The sequence below is a fragment of the Coffea arabica genome, chromosome 8e, assembly GCF_036785885.1.
Source record: "Coffea arabica cultivar ET-39 chromosome 8e, Coffea Arabica ET-39 HiFi, whole genome shotgun sequence".
In the NCBI taxonomy this organism is placed as follows: Eukaryota; Viridiplantae; Streptophyta; class Magnoliopsida; order Gentianales; family Rubiaceae; genus Coffea; species Coffea arabica.
The window spans coordinates 50,745,821-50,761,283 of NC_092324.1; the positions used below are offsets into that span (position 1 = coordinate 50,745,821).

Sequence of the window (15,463 nt, forward strand, 5' to 3'; positions counted from 1 at the left end):
ATTGTCACATCAACAACCAAATGGGCGCCCATTTTTGGCGCCTTTTCTTTTAGCCGAAATTAGCAATTCATTTTATTATCAAATTCCAGTTAAGTTACTTAATCCTTTCTATTACTCATTTCACTAATTAATTCATGTTATTATCAGAATATATTATTTCAACAGCAGGAATATTTGTGTCAATTCAACGTCTTTCAAGTCATTTTGGGACCCAACAATCTGACAGGGGAGGTATAAGGGATTTTCGGAACTTCAGGAGAGGTCCTTGAGACTGTCAGAAACCTCAGGGGAGGTTTCTGAAATTATCCCTTTATTTTACCGATGATTGCATAAATGCCTACCGAGAAGCCTACGATGATACTGGGATTGGGGGTGGCAAGGACATGGGCATTTACGACCTTGGAGATGGCAAATTTGAGCGCTTTGGTGGTGTTCAGTCTTTTAGTCACATAGGTCCGCCAGTTTGGGTCTTCCCGTCGTTTTAATTCATGTTCTCAGATTTTAATGCTTCTATATTCCAAAATACAAACTCAATCTAAATTTTAGTAGGATGGCTAATTATTTCTAAAATGTTAGTTTCAGATGAGTACACGTTTTTTTTTTTTTTTTTTTGTATTATTATGATATTGAACTAAAATTTATTTGTATGGTCAGCTAATTTGCAGTTTTGTCGATATTCCGCGTTGCAGGTAACTTTTTTTAATATGAGAATTGTTGACCCATTGATTGTAATTGATGTTCTTATTATGAACGAACGTTTTTAATTTGATATCCTACATGTATACTCTGAAGGTTTCACAAAAAGTTTAACAAAAACATGTATACTTACTCTCCTAGTATTCTTATTATTATTATTTTGTGACCAAGGGCATGCAAAAGGCCGGCTTCCTCCAGCTAAAATGCACGAAGTTGCATCAAATTGTTTGAAATACTTGGCCCTGGGGGTTCAGCTCCAAACCGGTTTAGATTAAATGCCTTCGTTGGAGTTCAATGGTACAAAGTCAACTATTTGAAATATACCTCGTTTTTTCAAATGCAGAAAATAAAAACATTACATGCCTTGTGGATGGAACCTGTTACAGGCCGCAACACGTAGGGTTGAGTTCTGAGAAATTAAGAAGCAATTGTCAAAATAATACACATTTAATCAAGGTTACAATGTTGAAATAAGATGCTTAATCTTGTGGCTCCAATTGACAGTAATCATCATAGAAACTGTTTATATTCTGTATATGAAAATTATAAGGGGGAAAACAATAGTATACGAAGAATAAAGAGAGGTTATATATAATAGTTATTTATCTTGCTCTTTTCAGTTTATCTCTCCAAATCCATGGCTGGTGGAGTAGTGATCTCCTCCTGCTCAGAAGTAGCAGAGCGTTCAGAAACCAAATTGACAAGAAAGTCAAAAATATCGGTGGCTATAACAGCGGAAGCAACATCTTCTTTGTGAAGTGTCCTCCTCTTGCCTTGCATGGTCATCATCCAAGCCCTTCTGGTAATTTCCTCAACAAAAAGCTCACAAGCCTTGGAGAGAACAATGGGAGCCTCCCCAGATATCATCTTCACATCATCTCCTGATTTCTTCATGATTTTCTTTATTCTAGCCAACGGAAATGAATGAGGTCCAGTTTTTCCAGATATCCCTCCTGATAGTATCCCCGAATACGTCCCAGCCTGCCTCATCTTGGGATCAAAAGTGGGATTTCAAGCACGAATACTGTGAAAATATATAGCTTAGCCTTTAAGAGCTCTTCTTCTGTGTGTGCGCGCACGTGAGAGAGAGGGAGAGAGAGCAAGAAAGAAGAAAAAGTTCTGAGAGTGGTTCAAGTTTTATATAGAACCGGAGTAAAATTTGGAGTTAACCAAATGAGTGAGTTGATCAAAGACTTGAGTCCTTTGAGAGTGATGGGTGAATATGTATTTATACATATGCATGTGCACTGCACATAGCCATCTGTTTGGTGGTTTGCATGAAGATCTAACGAGGCAAAAGATGGGCAGCAGCCAGGCAGGCCGGCCGGCCAGCCTGCTGCTTGGGGCCGGCTACAGACACTCCAGTATTACACTACTATTATATCTTCTACTTGTTATTTTGTTTACATGATTTCATGCCGAATACTTCCACACTACGAAACTGAGCTTTGCGATTTTGATTGGTCAACTTACAGCCCATTATGCACTTTTTGGGAATTCTTTTTGCATTTTTTTTTTTTTTTTGGCTTTAGTGGAGGGTTTTAACTTTTAAGGGTGTTGTTTTAGGTACAAAACCGAATTGCTTTTATTCAATCCGTCGTCCGAGTTGTTTTTTTATTCAAATCGTCGTACTTTCCCTTTCAAAAAAATAGGGACAGGGGAAGGTGTTATACAAATGATATTATTGGTTTCTGGTATCTCCCTCTATGCATTCGTTTTTATGGGACGCATACTTCAAATATTGTGTTTTGCATGAATAATTCTGGGTCTGAGCATGCATTGGAATTGGAGCACAAAGAACATAAAAACCAGCAACGTACCCAAGTATACATATATGATCAGTTGGTTATTTTTGTATTGATCCACAGTTGAGACCTACGACTTCTAGATTCTTACTCAGTGCAAGTCACCAATGGCATAGGCAAGCAGTTGCAGCCAGGAACAAATGCCGATCATCAGTAACCTTGAAAGGATACTTGAAATCAATGGCGATTTAATTAAATTAGAAAAACCTTAAAAGGAGGAGGAAAAAAGTACGACATGAATTGGACAAATGATTGTGAAACACGATTGTCAAATGTTTGCTCTTAATTTCCGAATATGTTTAATTAAAAGTGGGAATGGTTAAAACTTTCTTGTCAAACGTTTTGATCAACTTGGTTTTAATATTCAAAGTGATAATATGTTTCCATTAAAATTGGCAATCAGGCCGAAATGTGCTCCTTATTCAGTTGCCTCAGTAATGCTACAAGATGTTATCTGTCAGAGACGTTTGTTGGGCAAATGTCTTTTTTTGAGTAACAGTAAAAGTAAAAGTTTTGTCCTAGAGAGGTGCCTGATTCTGATCCGTGATAGTGATCGGAACGAGACCATCCAAACTTTAAATTCATTTTGTCCATTTCATCTTTGGGAAGACATGACTGGTCTCTATGAAGCACAAAATTACTCCACGATTCAATTTAGTATGTTGAAATAGCTATCAGTATCATGACTACGGTTGTGAATCACGCCTTAAGTAACAGCTTAGGCTCAATTTCTTTACGGTTTGATTTAGATTTGCAAAATGTCGAGCATTTAACTAAATTGATGATCAAGTAGACAAATGGAGCTAGCTAACCAGCTTGATTACCCAAATTTCCAGGCTTCACTCTTATGGTATTTCCGCTACCAATTAAGGTTAGGAGTTCGAATCCTGCGCCAAGTAGATTGTGTTTCTCATCTAGTCTTATATAGAAGAAAAAAATAAACAAATACCAAATTGATTCAAAATGTTCTCAACCGGGCTCACATTTATTTTTGTTTTATAGTTTACTTATTTAAAATTTAAATTTACTATACACATGCTTTTATTGATAAATATGAGTTAATGATATCGGTCAATTATGTGATACTACATCAAATATATTGGTTGAAACCTAAATTTTGAAGTAAGGGAATAAATAAAGTTTTGAAAATTAAACATAAAACTCAAAATAAAACAAAGTAAAACAATAGTGCTTTTGAGTTAAAATTTGAACATCACGGATATTGCATCAAATTAAGGCCAAACTAGAGATTTGGATTCATATTGGCCACAACTTTGAGTTGGTATCGAATTTAAAAGTTAAAACTCCAAATCCAGCCTCACAATATTTGGACTTTTCTTCTTCTTCTTTTTTTTTTTAAAAAAAAAAAATAAATTGAAGGTCTTGAATTCAGGCTTTCCTAATTACAGTCCCTCCCCCTTAATTACCGTGCCACCACCCTCCCCTCCCTCCATATTTGGGCTTGATTTAGTTCAATTCGTTAAAAACCCTAGATGCATCTCACTAGTGCTATCATTTGTGTGCTACTGCATGTGTTGACAAAGGACATACAGACTATGCTTATCTCCAAAAATCAATTGGAATTTCTATTTGGTCCTGGAGACATACATAAAGAAACCAAGTAAATACAACTGCATTTTGCTTTAATACTTAATAATTATAGCTAGTCCAAAGATTTGAATAGTTATTTAGTTCTCGAGGTAATTTCTTAGATTTAGAATTGGCATTTGTTGATTTGTCTAACCTTTTTCGTCGTATTCTTGCTGACACATTAAGGGGTTCGGTTGAGATTTGGTCTAAAGCTTGAAAAGTAAACAATGGTGGCAAATGGGATCTGAATCGAATCATTAGCATTATTCCATCCACTGCTGTCCTAACCTGGAAGTTGATCCCAAGCACGCTAGCCATCAAACACTTGAATTTCCATAATAAATCTAATTGGCATATATAATTTATACTTTAGAGACAATAGGACTTGGGCACTTTTATATATAGTCTTTGGTCAAAGAAAATTGCACAGAAGATCTACTTGAAATTAATAGCCCTTAAGTTGTAACGTGTGCAGAGAAATGAGGCCAATCTTGGTCATGACTTTACGAGTACAACGTAATGTAATGCAGCAACGGCACGCTATAAAAGGTGATGGTCAAAATACGAGAGATTTTGTATTATGTAAAACCGCTGTACAGTAAAGGGCCTTTAAAATATTATTTGTCTGCGTTAGGTGTGTGAAACCTGTATAGATTTCATGTACCTAGTATTTTAGTTAAGCAGATTGTTTTATAGCAGGAAACTAATGGTCTAGCCGAATCATGAGAGAGAATGGAATAGCTGGCAAGTCTTGCAGCTTAGAGAGTATTGGATAGAATTCCTCAGATTCAAATGGGTAGTGAATGCCCAAGAGCAATATGAGACTGCAATGGGCCGTGAAATACTATAACAAGTTGTCGTCTAGAGCCAAACAAGCAGATGAACAGTGATTAGAAGGAAAGTCCTCGGCAACTCGAGCGTAGACTACATTGAGATGAGGGATCTTTCCTCTGTGCTTGTTTCAGGCCCACGAAGACGACTCTTAATCCATTGATAAGCTTTTCAAGATTAGACTAGACTATTTTGGTTGGACTCCTCCAAATCAAGGGAATTGGAGAAGCCTCATTTTGACCAGCTAAAAATTATATATTATTGCGGATGTCGAAATCATGTAAAATTTCCATTTGACTGACACGGACTAGGTGCTGGATTGTTTAACTTGTAATGACCGTCACTAACATTTATCTTAAAATATCATGAACGGAAAATTAGATGTATAAGAGAAAAGTGAAGCCAAAATCTTTAACTTCTTCTGCATTAATTTCCCATAGAATGATGCCATGAATTTCTAGATTACTTCTTGTTTTTTAATCCCTAGAGACAAATGCATGATCATCAATTTTCCCTTTAATCTCCTACATGTTGGCATGTTTCCCTGATCCATCTACAACTACAAGACGCCTATCTATCAAGCCCCTGAGGGAGTGTTGGCACATCAATCACTGTTGATATGGGTTGGACTATGGCTAACCCTTTTCGTCTCAACTCCAAGGAACAAGAAAGTGTGTGAGTGAGTGACATAGATGGGGACTTCCCACATGTGACATTTTAGGACTTTAGGGTTGTCCAGCGCATGATGTTTTTTTTCTTCATCTTCTTCAGTGCTGGCTTGGGATAGATATCTTGGGATCTATATATTCTCTCAAATTTCACACATCTTTCTTTCTTTCTTTCTTTTTCCTGCCCTCCAGATATGATGATCTGTTTTTATGAGACCTGAGACCACCGGCGCTGGCAGGGCAAAGGGAATGGAAGATGCTAATGTCATGTTTCTTTCTGCACAAAAAGCTTGGACCCCTTGGAATTGCTTTTTTTACAGTCTGTGGTAGGACAATATAATGTGTGTTCGCTAGTTGCTTATAGTTTATATGCATATGGGGTCGACCATCTTCACGTGAGCACCTTCCTTTGTCGAATTCTTGTGCACATTGCCTCATGATTGCTTTGCTGTGATTTAGGATTGTATAAAAGTTGAGGATTGAGCTACACGAATAGGATTTGTATGTACAAAAGTAATAGTAAATGTGTGTACATTATACCTTTATAAATAAATATGACGTGTAAATGTTAATTACTCCAAACTATCACGAAATCATCAAATTGCATTTTAGCCAATTTTTTTTTTTTTTTTTGTTCAACACAAGGAGTATCCCAACATTTGCCGGACTAATCTCCCTGCGCTCGTGCACCCCGTCCTCCAGGAATACACAAGGGGTGAGAGGTGACTCGAACATGCAATCTTGAAATTTAATGAGGCTACCCGAGACTGTCCGAGCCAATCTCAAGGGGTGCATTTTAGCCAACTTTTTTTTCTAGTCAGCAGAATGACTTTTGCATTTTACTAAACTTAATCCACAGGAAACCACAAAAGCCGGCAACTTTTGCATTTTAGCCAACTTGAAATGATAAAAATTCGTGCAGGAATTAGATAGCATCTTTAGAAGGACCAAAATCCGCTGTGGCCCGTGACTGAGTAATCGAGGGAAATTTGTCCACTCTTGCTTGGTTTCCTTTTCCTCCTTTTGGCTTTAGCATATGTTTCTTTTCAGGAAGTTAACCCTTGTTCAAGTTAACGACACTTTATGACATTTTATGCCATGTTATCATGTGAAAGAAAAGAAAAGAAAAGATCGACAGCAAAGTAATCATCTCCTCGTGACCAGAAAAGGGGTGAATCAACTAAGATTAGTGTTATTTCACTAGTATTCAATTATAGATAACAAAAACAAGACAACGGTCTTTTTCTCCCTTTCTGGTCGAGTAGGAGTACTAAAAGTGGTGACACACACCTGCCAAGTACATTGTTCAAAAAAGATCCTATGCTTCATAATTATATGGAAAGGTGCGTAATCAATTCAGCCAAATCTCTCTTAGTATGATCTTTGAATGCCGTTAAACATTTGCTATTACCAGAATTGTTTTATGACCTACAATTATTAGAAGTTGATGGTTCCTTATTTTGGTGTCATGGATACGAACTGTGGTTCCCGAAAGAACCACATCTTGAGTAATACCAAATGGAAGTAAAATGCTATAGAACTTATCATATTTTAATAGTACTATTACTCTTGGGGCTAACAATTTGTGCCTATTCCCATTGGCGGAGTCAAGATCCATGGCCAGTGGAGGCGGTATTGTACACCTAAAATAATGCTGGTATTATGTGAAAAAGTTGTAAATAGAAGCAAGATTTTTATTATTGAGTTTTCGTATTTTAAAAGTATCAAAGTTATTCTTTATTCAAATAGTAATCAAATTTGTCTTTTAATAGTTTCAAAACATTTATACTGTAGAAGAGATATCTAAAAGAAAATGATTGTTCAGGGAGCTAATGTAAGAGGAATGAGAATTTTTCATGATATAAGGGGACAATGTAAAGGAAAAAGGGTTTTTTTTTTTCAAATTTGAAGAGGTGCAATTATAATAGAAACATAAAAAATTATAAAAAGTTCAAGACCATTCTTTCAATTTTGCAAAGTTGTGAGTGTAACACAATGCGGCTCTATCATTGCCTATCCCTACTATAAAAATTTGACAAAAGGATACCATTGGAGAAAAAAGTTTTTTTTTTTTTTTTTTTTTTTTTGGTGGGATGAGCACCATAATTTGCTTTATGGTTGAGCAACGAACAGATCTGCTGGCATACTAATTACAATGTCCCGGGTAGGGCTGCAAATGGCGAGAGGCTCGAGTACGAGCATGACTCGAAATCGGTCAACATCGAGTTCGAGTTGAATTCGAACCGATCAAATCGAACTCGAGTTCAAAAATACTAATCTCCGTTAGCTTGTGAGCTCAATTTTCTATATATATATATATATATATATATATATATATATATTTTAGTTTTTTATTTTAATAGTAAAATTACATATATATCCCTAATATTGTATTATTTGTTAAAAAATTATTATTTTATTTATTTTTAAAAATAAAATAATAATTTTTTAAAATTTTTTAACCTCGAGCTCGAGAACATTTTGAGTTTGTCGAGTTCGAGTTCGAGTTTCATAAAATTAAGTTAAGACTGGGCTCGATTAGGCCAAAGTTCAACTTGACTCAACTCGTTTGCACCCGTAGTCCCAGGATATTTTCTTTTCTGCTTTTGTTTTTGCCTTTGAAGAGGGAAAATGGTGATTGTTGCATTACTCAAAAATATTTTTCTTTTTTTTTTCAAGCATTACTCAAAAATGTGTGTCAATGAATAACTGCCTAAAGAGTCCGTAAAAAGTCAAGGATCTCATGCAGTTAGAATTCATGTACAATATTCAGTGTGCTAATTAAGTACAGACATCAAACTAAGATGAATAGGACCCAAAAAGATAGTGTAGATAGAATGGTAAAAATGATAACATGTATGGCAATTACTGGAAAGAAAGTCACCTTATCCTAAATAATGTGTGAAGTTTTTTTACTACCCGTAATTGAAAATTCAATTATGGAACATATGGGTCAGTGTAGCTTGAACTTAAATATTTATTTATCATATTCATGTTCGGTAATCAGTGTTGCCCACAAATTAAGCTAGAGAATTTCCTCTCTTCCGAATTCAGTGTAATTAATTAGAAGGTTCCCCAGTCATTTTGCAGAGTGAAAAAGTTAAAATTATTTTGAACATCAAACTAATCTGATAGATTGAGAAAGATTAACAAGAATAGAGAGTTACTTTTTGCATAATGCATTGGTGTTGTAAACTATTCACATCAGCTGATGCATTGATTAAATTTCTTGAACTACATGTTAAAAAAAATTATCCATTTACTGGGAGTAAATTGCAAAACCATTAACTTAAAAAAAAAAAAAAAAAGAGACAGGAGAGACTTCAAGCTATTGCATCGATATCATTCAGTTGCATCAGTAATATCATACATAGGGTTACATCATCCTGATTTAAAATTTGAACGGCATATTCAGTGAAACATCCCTGTTAAACTCTCTGTGGTTTAAGCTATCCAATGAACATCTCCATTTGGTCCTCGCAGGCATGATGAAATGCATTCTGGAAAGGGACAAATTTGTAAGTGCCATAACTCCTCGACATGGACCATGCAACGTACGTAGTTAAAGATGAAACCCTTATTTATCCAATCAACAGCTATTATGGTGCTAACTTTCATACGAGTTTCTCACATGATAGCTTAATTATTAGGCCTTTTGCTTGATCATAGTTGAGTACTAGTTGAAAAGAAAACATTCTTTCCTAGTTAGCTTTCACGGGCTCTATAGTTCTGAAGCTTTCGCATCAAGAGGACTAAGATTGATACCATTTGTGCAGTGAACGCCATAAGGGGTAATCGGATTAAGGGTAACTCTCAATCTCATGAGAAAGTTGGGAAAGTTGAAGGGGACCATCCAGTGAAAATATTCAGGTTTCCAAACGATCCCTGTAGATAAAGGCCTATCCCCAAACATCAATGTTGCATGCCCACCAAATTATCCTTGGCCACTTCCCCGAGTAGGTGATTTGGTCTAGGACATTGACAATCTGAAACTTAATAAGCCGAGCATCATTCCGATTTCTTCCACATAAATTTCTTCTTCTTATTCTTTCTTATTCTTTTTTTTTTTGTCATTTATCAAGAACACAAGAAATACAATAATAGTGGGGGAATAGTGAAAAGCCTATTCATGAGCATTTGCTGCTTGCTACTAATCTTAGATTAGGTGTAGGCTCCACGGAGTTTTTATCTCCTCACACTCTTCTTGTGACATGAATTGACATGAATGCTTTCTGCAATCAAGGATTTTTCGGACAAAATCCAATTAATGTTACGTTGAAGTCCCTCTATTTTTGAATCTTGGAAGGAGAGGGACAGAGAATTTCTCTTTCTTTTTTTTTTTTTTAAATTGCAGATCTGTATAATTTAGAAATAAGTGCATATTGTATGGATTAAATATTTCTCTTAAAACTAGGTTTTATGACTCTCCAATTGTCCAAAAATACACCTTTGTGCGAGCAATTAGTCCCCTAATTCTAAATTTCTGTTAAACCTTTTACTCTTAACATATATTGTAGTTTGTCTCACACAACAAAATGAATGTTATTGCATAGAATTTTTTCCTGATTCACATTGATCAATGCCTTAATTTTATGCATAGTTACATCTTAGTTCTCTATTTGTTCCCTAGATAAAAAGGCCATGCGATATTTAAAAACACGAAATTGCACTTGTATGCACATTTATGCAGAACGACTTGTGGTCCGACCATGTGATATAGTTGGTTACATTGTATCCTAAGTATAAGTGGTGGTTGAAGATGACCACACATTTTTCCAAAAAAAAAAAAAAAAGGGATGACCACATTCAAAATATAATGTTTGGTCCCTCCACCCAAGTTTGGTCTAGCGTTGGCGTGGCCCCGTTTTCTTGAGGCATGAATAAGGTTTGGCAGCTAATTAAGAACTGAATCCCTGGTGAATTGAAAGACAGAATTTCAGAGTTACTTTTGCTAGTAATGTCTTCTATGAACTACAAGTTGGTATACACACAATATGAATATTCTAGTGCTTCTAGTTATGGCCAGAAGTACTGGATAATTTGCCGACAGACATTCGTTCCGGATTGCTTCTCACAAGGGTCGTGCATGTCTTCAAATTCTATCGTGTGAAGATTACGTTAATAAGTAATCTATAAGTACTCACAAGCTTCGAATCACTTCCTCACAAAGGTCTTATTTTCAAATTATATATATATATATTTTGTTAATGTAAAGGTTAGGTTAATAGGTGATTTAATTATAAGCATTTCTATAAACAATATATAAGTATTTTTGTATTGTGTGAAGGTTACGTTAACAGGTAATCTCTAAATATGTCATAAGTTTTGAATCATTTCCTTATAAAGGTCATATTTTCGAATTATATGTGTTGTTAATGTGAAGATTATGTTAATGGATGATCTATAATTGTCTCTATAAACTACCTATAATTTCGGGGACAAAACCATCTAAAGTTTTTGTACCAACAAACAAGAATAAAAATGTAGACAATTTGGTGGCTCCTGATCAAAGCACATACGCCTAAGATAGGATAGCTCACGCGGGATAGGATTACAGTTTAACTATGGTGGCTAACTAGCTGGTGAAGACCACCTCACGCTCAGCCCATGACCAACTTTAAAGCCAAGAAAAGTTGGAAAACGAAACCACCATCTTTGCCTTGCCCTCTTCTGTAAGCTTTCGAGGTATTCATGTTACACGTATCAAGTAAAGCAAGCCATATACTAGTAAGCTAGTAATAGACTGCGTCTGTACCAAGAGGAAATTATAGACTACATCCAAATTCAGATGATGGAAACTAACTTTAACAATAATCAAAGTTTAGTGGGAGGTTAAAGGCAATTGTTTTTGGAAAACAGTAGGAGTAATTGGAGTGAAAATTCAAATTGAACCGTATGATTAAAGATTTAAGGACAAAAAGGAAAAAAAAAAACTTGGGACACTGAGGGTTACGTTTACCAAAAGTTGAGGGAGATTGTATGACAAATTACCATAGCTGGACGGCTTAAAGATTTCTAAATCAGTTGTTAGAAATTAGGTCGGATATGACTAGATACTAATTGAATTGAATTCTCCAATGCCGAACAAGATTTAATTAAACAAAAAATAGAGGACCCATATTTTTATTACCAAAAAAAAGGTAGCTAGTGCGATATATATATATATATATATATATATATATATATATATATATTTGTGTTTTGATTGGAATTTGTTGGAATTAATCGGTCAAACAAAAAAAAAAAGCATCAACTGGCTAGATTACTATTTAGGATCTTAAAACAGAAATCCAATCAAAGTGATTTGAACATTATGTAGCTACGTACAGACTGAAAATCTCCAGGGAAATTTTCAGCTGAGATCAGGTATGTTAGAAAACTATGGGATACCAGAATCCCAACAAATTAAGCCGAGTCCGACAATTGAAAGAACGATTGGTGGTGGCATATGATGAAATCCCATTTGGTATTTTGTAGTGTTGGCAAGCCAAGGTTAGAAGTATATATACCCCTTTTTGTGAGGTCATGAGCCTTCAATCATAAGTTCCCTACTAGATTTGAACAACATGTTGCCTTCTTCTTCTTCTTCTACTATACTGTACGTGTGTGTCCATCCGTAGATATTTTAACCGCTTCCTACAGACACCAAACGGCTAATAGCTTTTGTATTTATCGTACATCGTAAGCATGCCATTAATTACTACATTCGGAGCAGTGTTGCCGTACCAACACTGGCATGGGATCTCTATATTCAGCTCCTACTCACAAGCAATCAGCTCCTGCTCACAAGCAATGTTTTGATAATCGGATGGATCCGCTGATTCGATCGGTCGAACCATAAATCGTTTATGTCTCTAGTCTGGTTCATTAGTTGATTCAAAAGTTTAATTAAATCGGTCAAATCCGATTAAAATTTGATAAAAAAACAAGTGGTTCAATTGACGTTACTAACTTTTTTTTCAGAATATATATTTCAGCTTTATTCACATTATTTAATATTAAAATAAAAAAAATTAAACCTTTAAACCAAAGTTGAATCGATCGAACTGATCAATCACGAACCGAAGACTCTTATATATGATTCCTTCTTTGATCCGAATTTAAAAACATTGCTCAAAAGTCTATGGGTTCTAGTACTAGATAGTTTTGTTTCATGATGCTATCTTAATTAGGTGAAAGTTGATAGAAATATGATCCACTAAATTATAGGAACATATAGTTTGGTGGCTATGATATCATAATTTCATACTTTTTAAACACGAATCCATTGTGGGTTGGCAGTAATTTCCGTGCGTGATAGCACTCTACATATTTCTACGGTGAATTTATTGGATACTTTCTGGCTGAGCGCAATCATTTCTGTTACAATTGTAATTTTTAGACAAAGAAAATAGATTCTATTTTTATTTTCTTTAGTTGTCGAAACATATCTAGAACCAAGTTTCAGTTTCCATTCGAAATTTCCGTCTTTTTTTTTTTAATCCTTTTTGCCTTTGAAGCACATAAACATACAGAAAACAACAAAAAATGTTGCATGAAGAACATCCAGCATTTAATTTTATTATTTTGGTCCAAAATCCAGCTGTGGCAAAAATGATCTTTTCTTTTTTCAGCGTATAAGAAGTTACAATAGATCAAAGGTGACATAGCAGTGCCAAATCATATGAGAATAGGCAAAATACGATATGCTAATCCCCTTACCTTTTTATGCATGGGGGAAAAAATTATTTTATATCCCACTATTTTAACCTCTCTTAAATCCTAGCACTAATATACTAGTATTTGTTTTCCACACAAATCATAGTGCTATTATTGACTTTACCATAGTTATATTTTGACATTTCCATTTGGATTCTTGGGTTAAAATTGCTCTAATCTGTTGCCCTCAAATACTACTTGATTGATAATAAGGTAAAACTATTTTTTTCTGTGTTGTAATAAAGTTGATAGACGAGAATATTATGCACTTTTCTTGTACGTTTATTTGAGAAGACCAGTTCTAAATTCCAATATTTGCTTTTGTACTTGCCGGAATAGCATTTCACACATAACCGGGTCAATCAACAAGCACGGTCGGACCAGGCATCTGACTAGAACTTGTTCAGTACTTATGTTAACTTTTGTTAATCCCATAAAGAAAACGAAACCCAAAAAAAAAAAAAAGTCAATCTAGTTCATAACTAAGGAGTTGAAAATGTTTTTATTTGATACATGCAAATAAATTGTAGTTTGCACTGTACCCGAATCTCTGTTACACACTTAGCTACCGACAGAACAGAAATATATATCGGGTGGTCTGCGTAATAAAAAAAAATACAGTCGGACAGAAAAGTAGAGAAAAGAAAGGAGAAGAAATAAAAATTAGGTAATTATTGAGTTAGATACATGCTTAGTTAAAGTTGCTTAATTAAATAATTGGGTGAAGAGGTATTAATTTTGGTAACAGGTCGTTTTCTGGAGATAAACTAAAAATTAAAATAATCACCAGTGATTAATACGTTAACTACGTAGTCTCGGGTCCTGTGGTGGTCATAGTTGACCGTCGGGGAATTGGCTCCGTCTTTTGGTGGCAAGCTCCGTGGTTTCCAACGAGTCCGTTGGCACTTGGCATAAACGAAGCAAACTCACCTCTATTGACTCTTATGTCCTTGGCTCGTCCTAAATAAATACTTGTCAATTGAATTTTTTGTCTTTTTTCTTTTTCAGTTGATAAAATATATTTGTATGTGGAAACCAAACGTATCTCAATTTAGCAAGTAAAATTTTTTTTTTTCGCTCTTGCTTTGGTATAAAATTTTTTGATACGCCTTTTGAATTTTTTTATCAAATAAAATGATAAACATGTCTAATAAGCAATAAAGAAACTTTTTGAGTTGTGTAAAATACCATTCACTGAATTCATTATAATTTTAAACATTTTATTTGTATTTTGCACGGTGCAAATCCTCGACATTTTCTATCTCACACAAACACACACAGACATATCTATACAAAATATGTTAGTTCATTTCTTATGGATTAATTAAAAAAAGATGTTTTCTTCCGTATGATTAAATAAATCAAGGCTCTTGTTTCCTTATTCTTAAGCAATTTCTTTTGGCCTTTGTTATTTTCCCTTCCCTTGTAAGTAGTTTTTATTTTGAGGTGAGAAAACAAGAAACTTTTCAGTTCTAGATGGAATGGACCTAGACGATTGATTGATTTAGTTAATCAAAGTTGATACCGCATGGGGACATTTCGGCTGCTTCGAGTACAACACTTATCCGCTGGAATTTTCGACTTGACGTCCATATTGTAGCGAGGGACCCTTTATCCTTACTTATTTAACAGCAAAAAAAGAAAACCGAAAAGAGGGGCAAAAAAAAGAAGTGTTGAAAGGATCATAATTCATTAAATAAATTTGGGAAATCATATAATAAATCTAACAACTCTAAGCAATATGTCCCACCCGCCATGATTGAAAGGATCCTATAAAGAGGGCTTGAAATCGCTTAGATATTTCACATGTGTTTAAGTTCTGATAGTTGACAAAACATATTAATTGAAGGGGGAAAAATATAGTACTACCTACGCAAATACACTAATACTCTATCTTCTCCATAAAATCATGTTATTTTCCTTTTTCCAATCAATTGTTTACATTATAGGAAGAGCCTATAGTCTTTTTTTTTTGAGCATCATGCATCCAATTTGATTTTGTCGTTGAATAGTGAAAAAAGTGTTTTTAATCCTTACACTGTAATAATTTTTAAAAAAATTAAAATTCAAACTATAATTATTATTATTAGAAGATATAAAATGAAGAAATGATACAGAAGGGACTGCAGAATTCTCTTACATTTATATTGTGTTTAAGCTAATTACAAAATTTTG

At 34.7% G+C, this 15,463-nt stretch overlaps 1 protein-coding gene across 1 annotated transcript; it reads right to left on the minus strand.

The window, feature by feature from the left end:
- Positions 1 to 1,317: 1,317 nt before the first annotated feature.
- On the minus strand, positions 1,318 to 1,686 carry LOC113705010 (nuclear transcription factor Y subunit C-2-like). The gene has a single exon (XM_027226872.1). The coding sequence runs from the start codon at positions 1,684 to 1,686 to the stop codon at positions 1,318 to 1,320; it is 369 nt and encodes a 122-aa protein (XP_027082673.1).
- Positions 1,687 to 15,463: the final 13,777 nt, after the last annotated feature.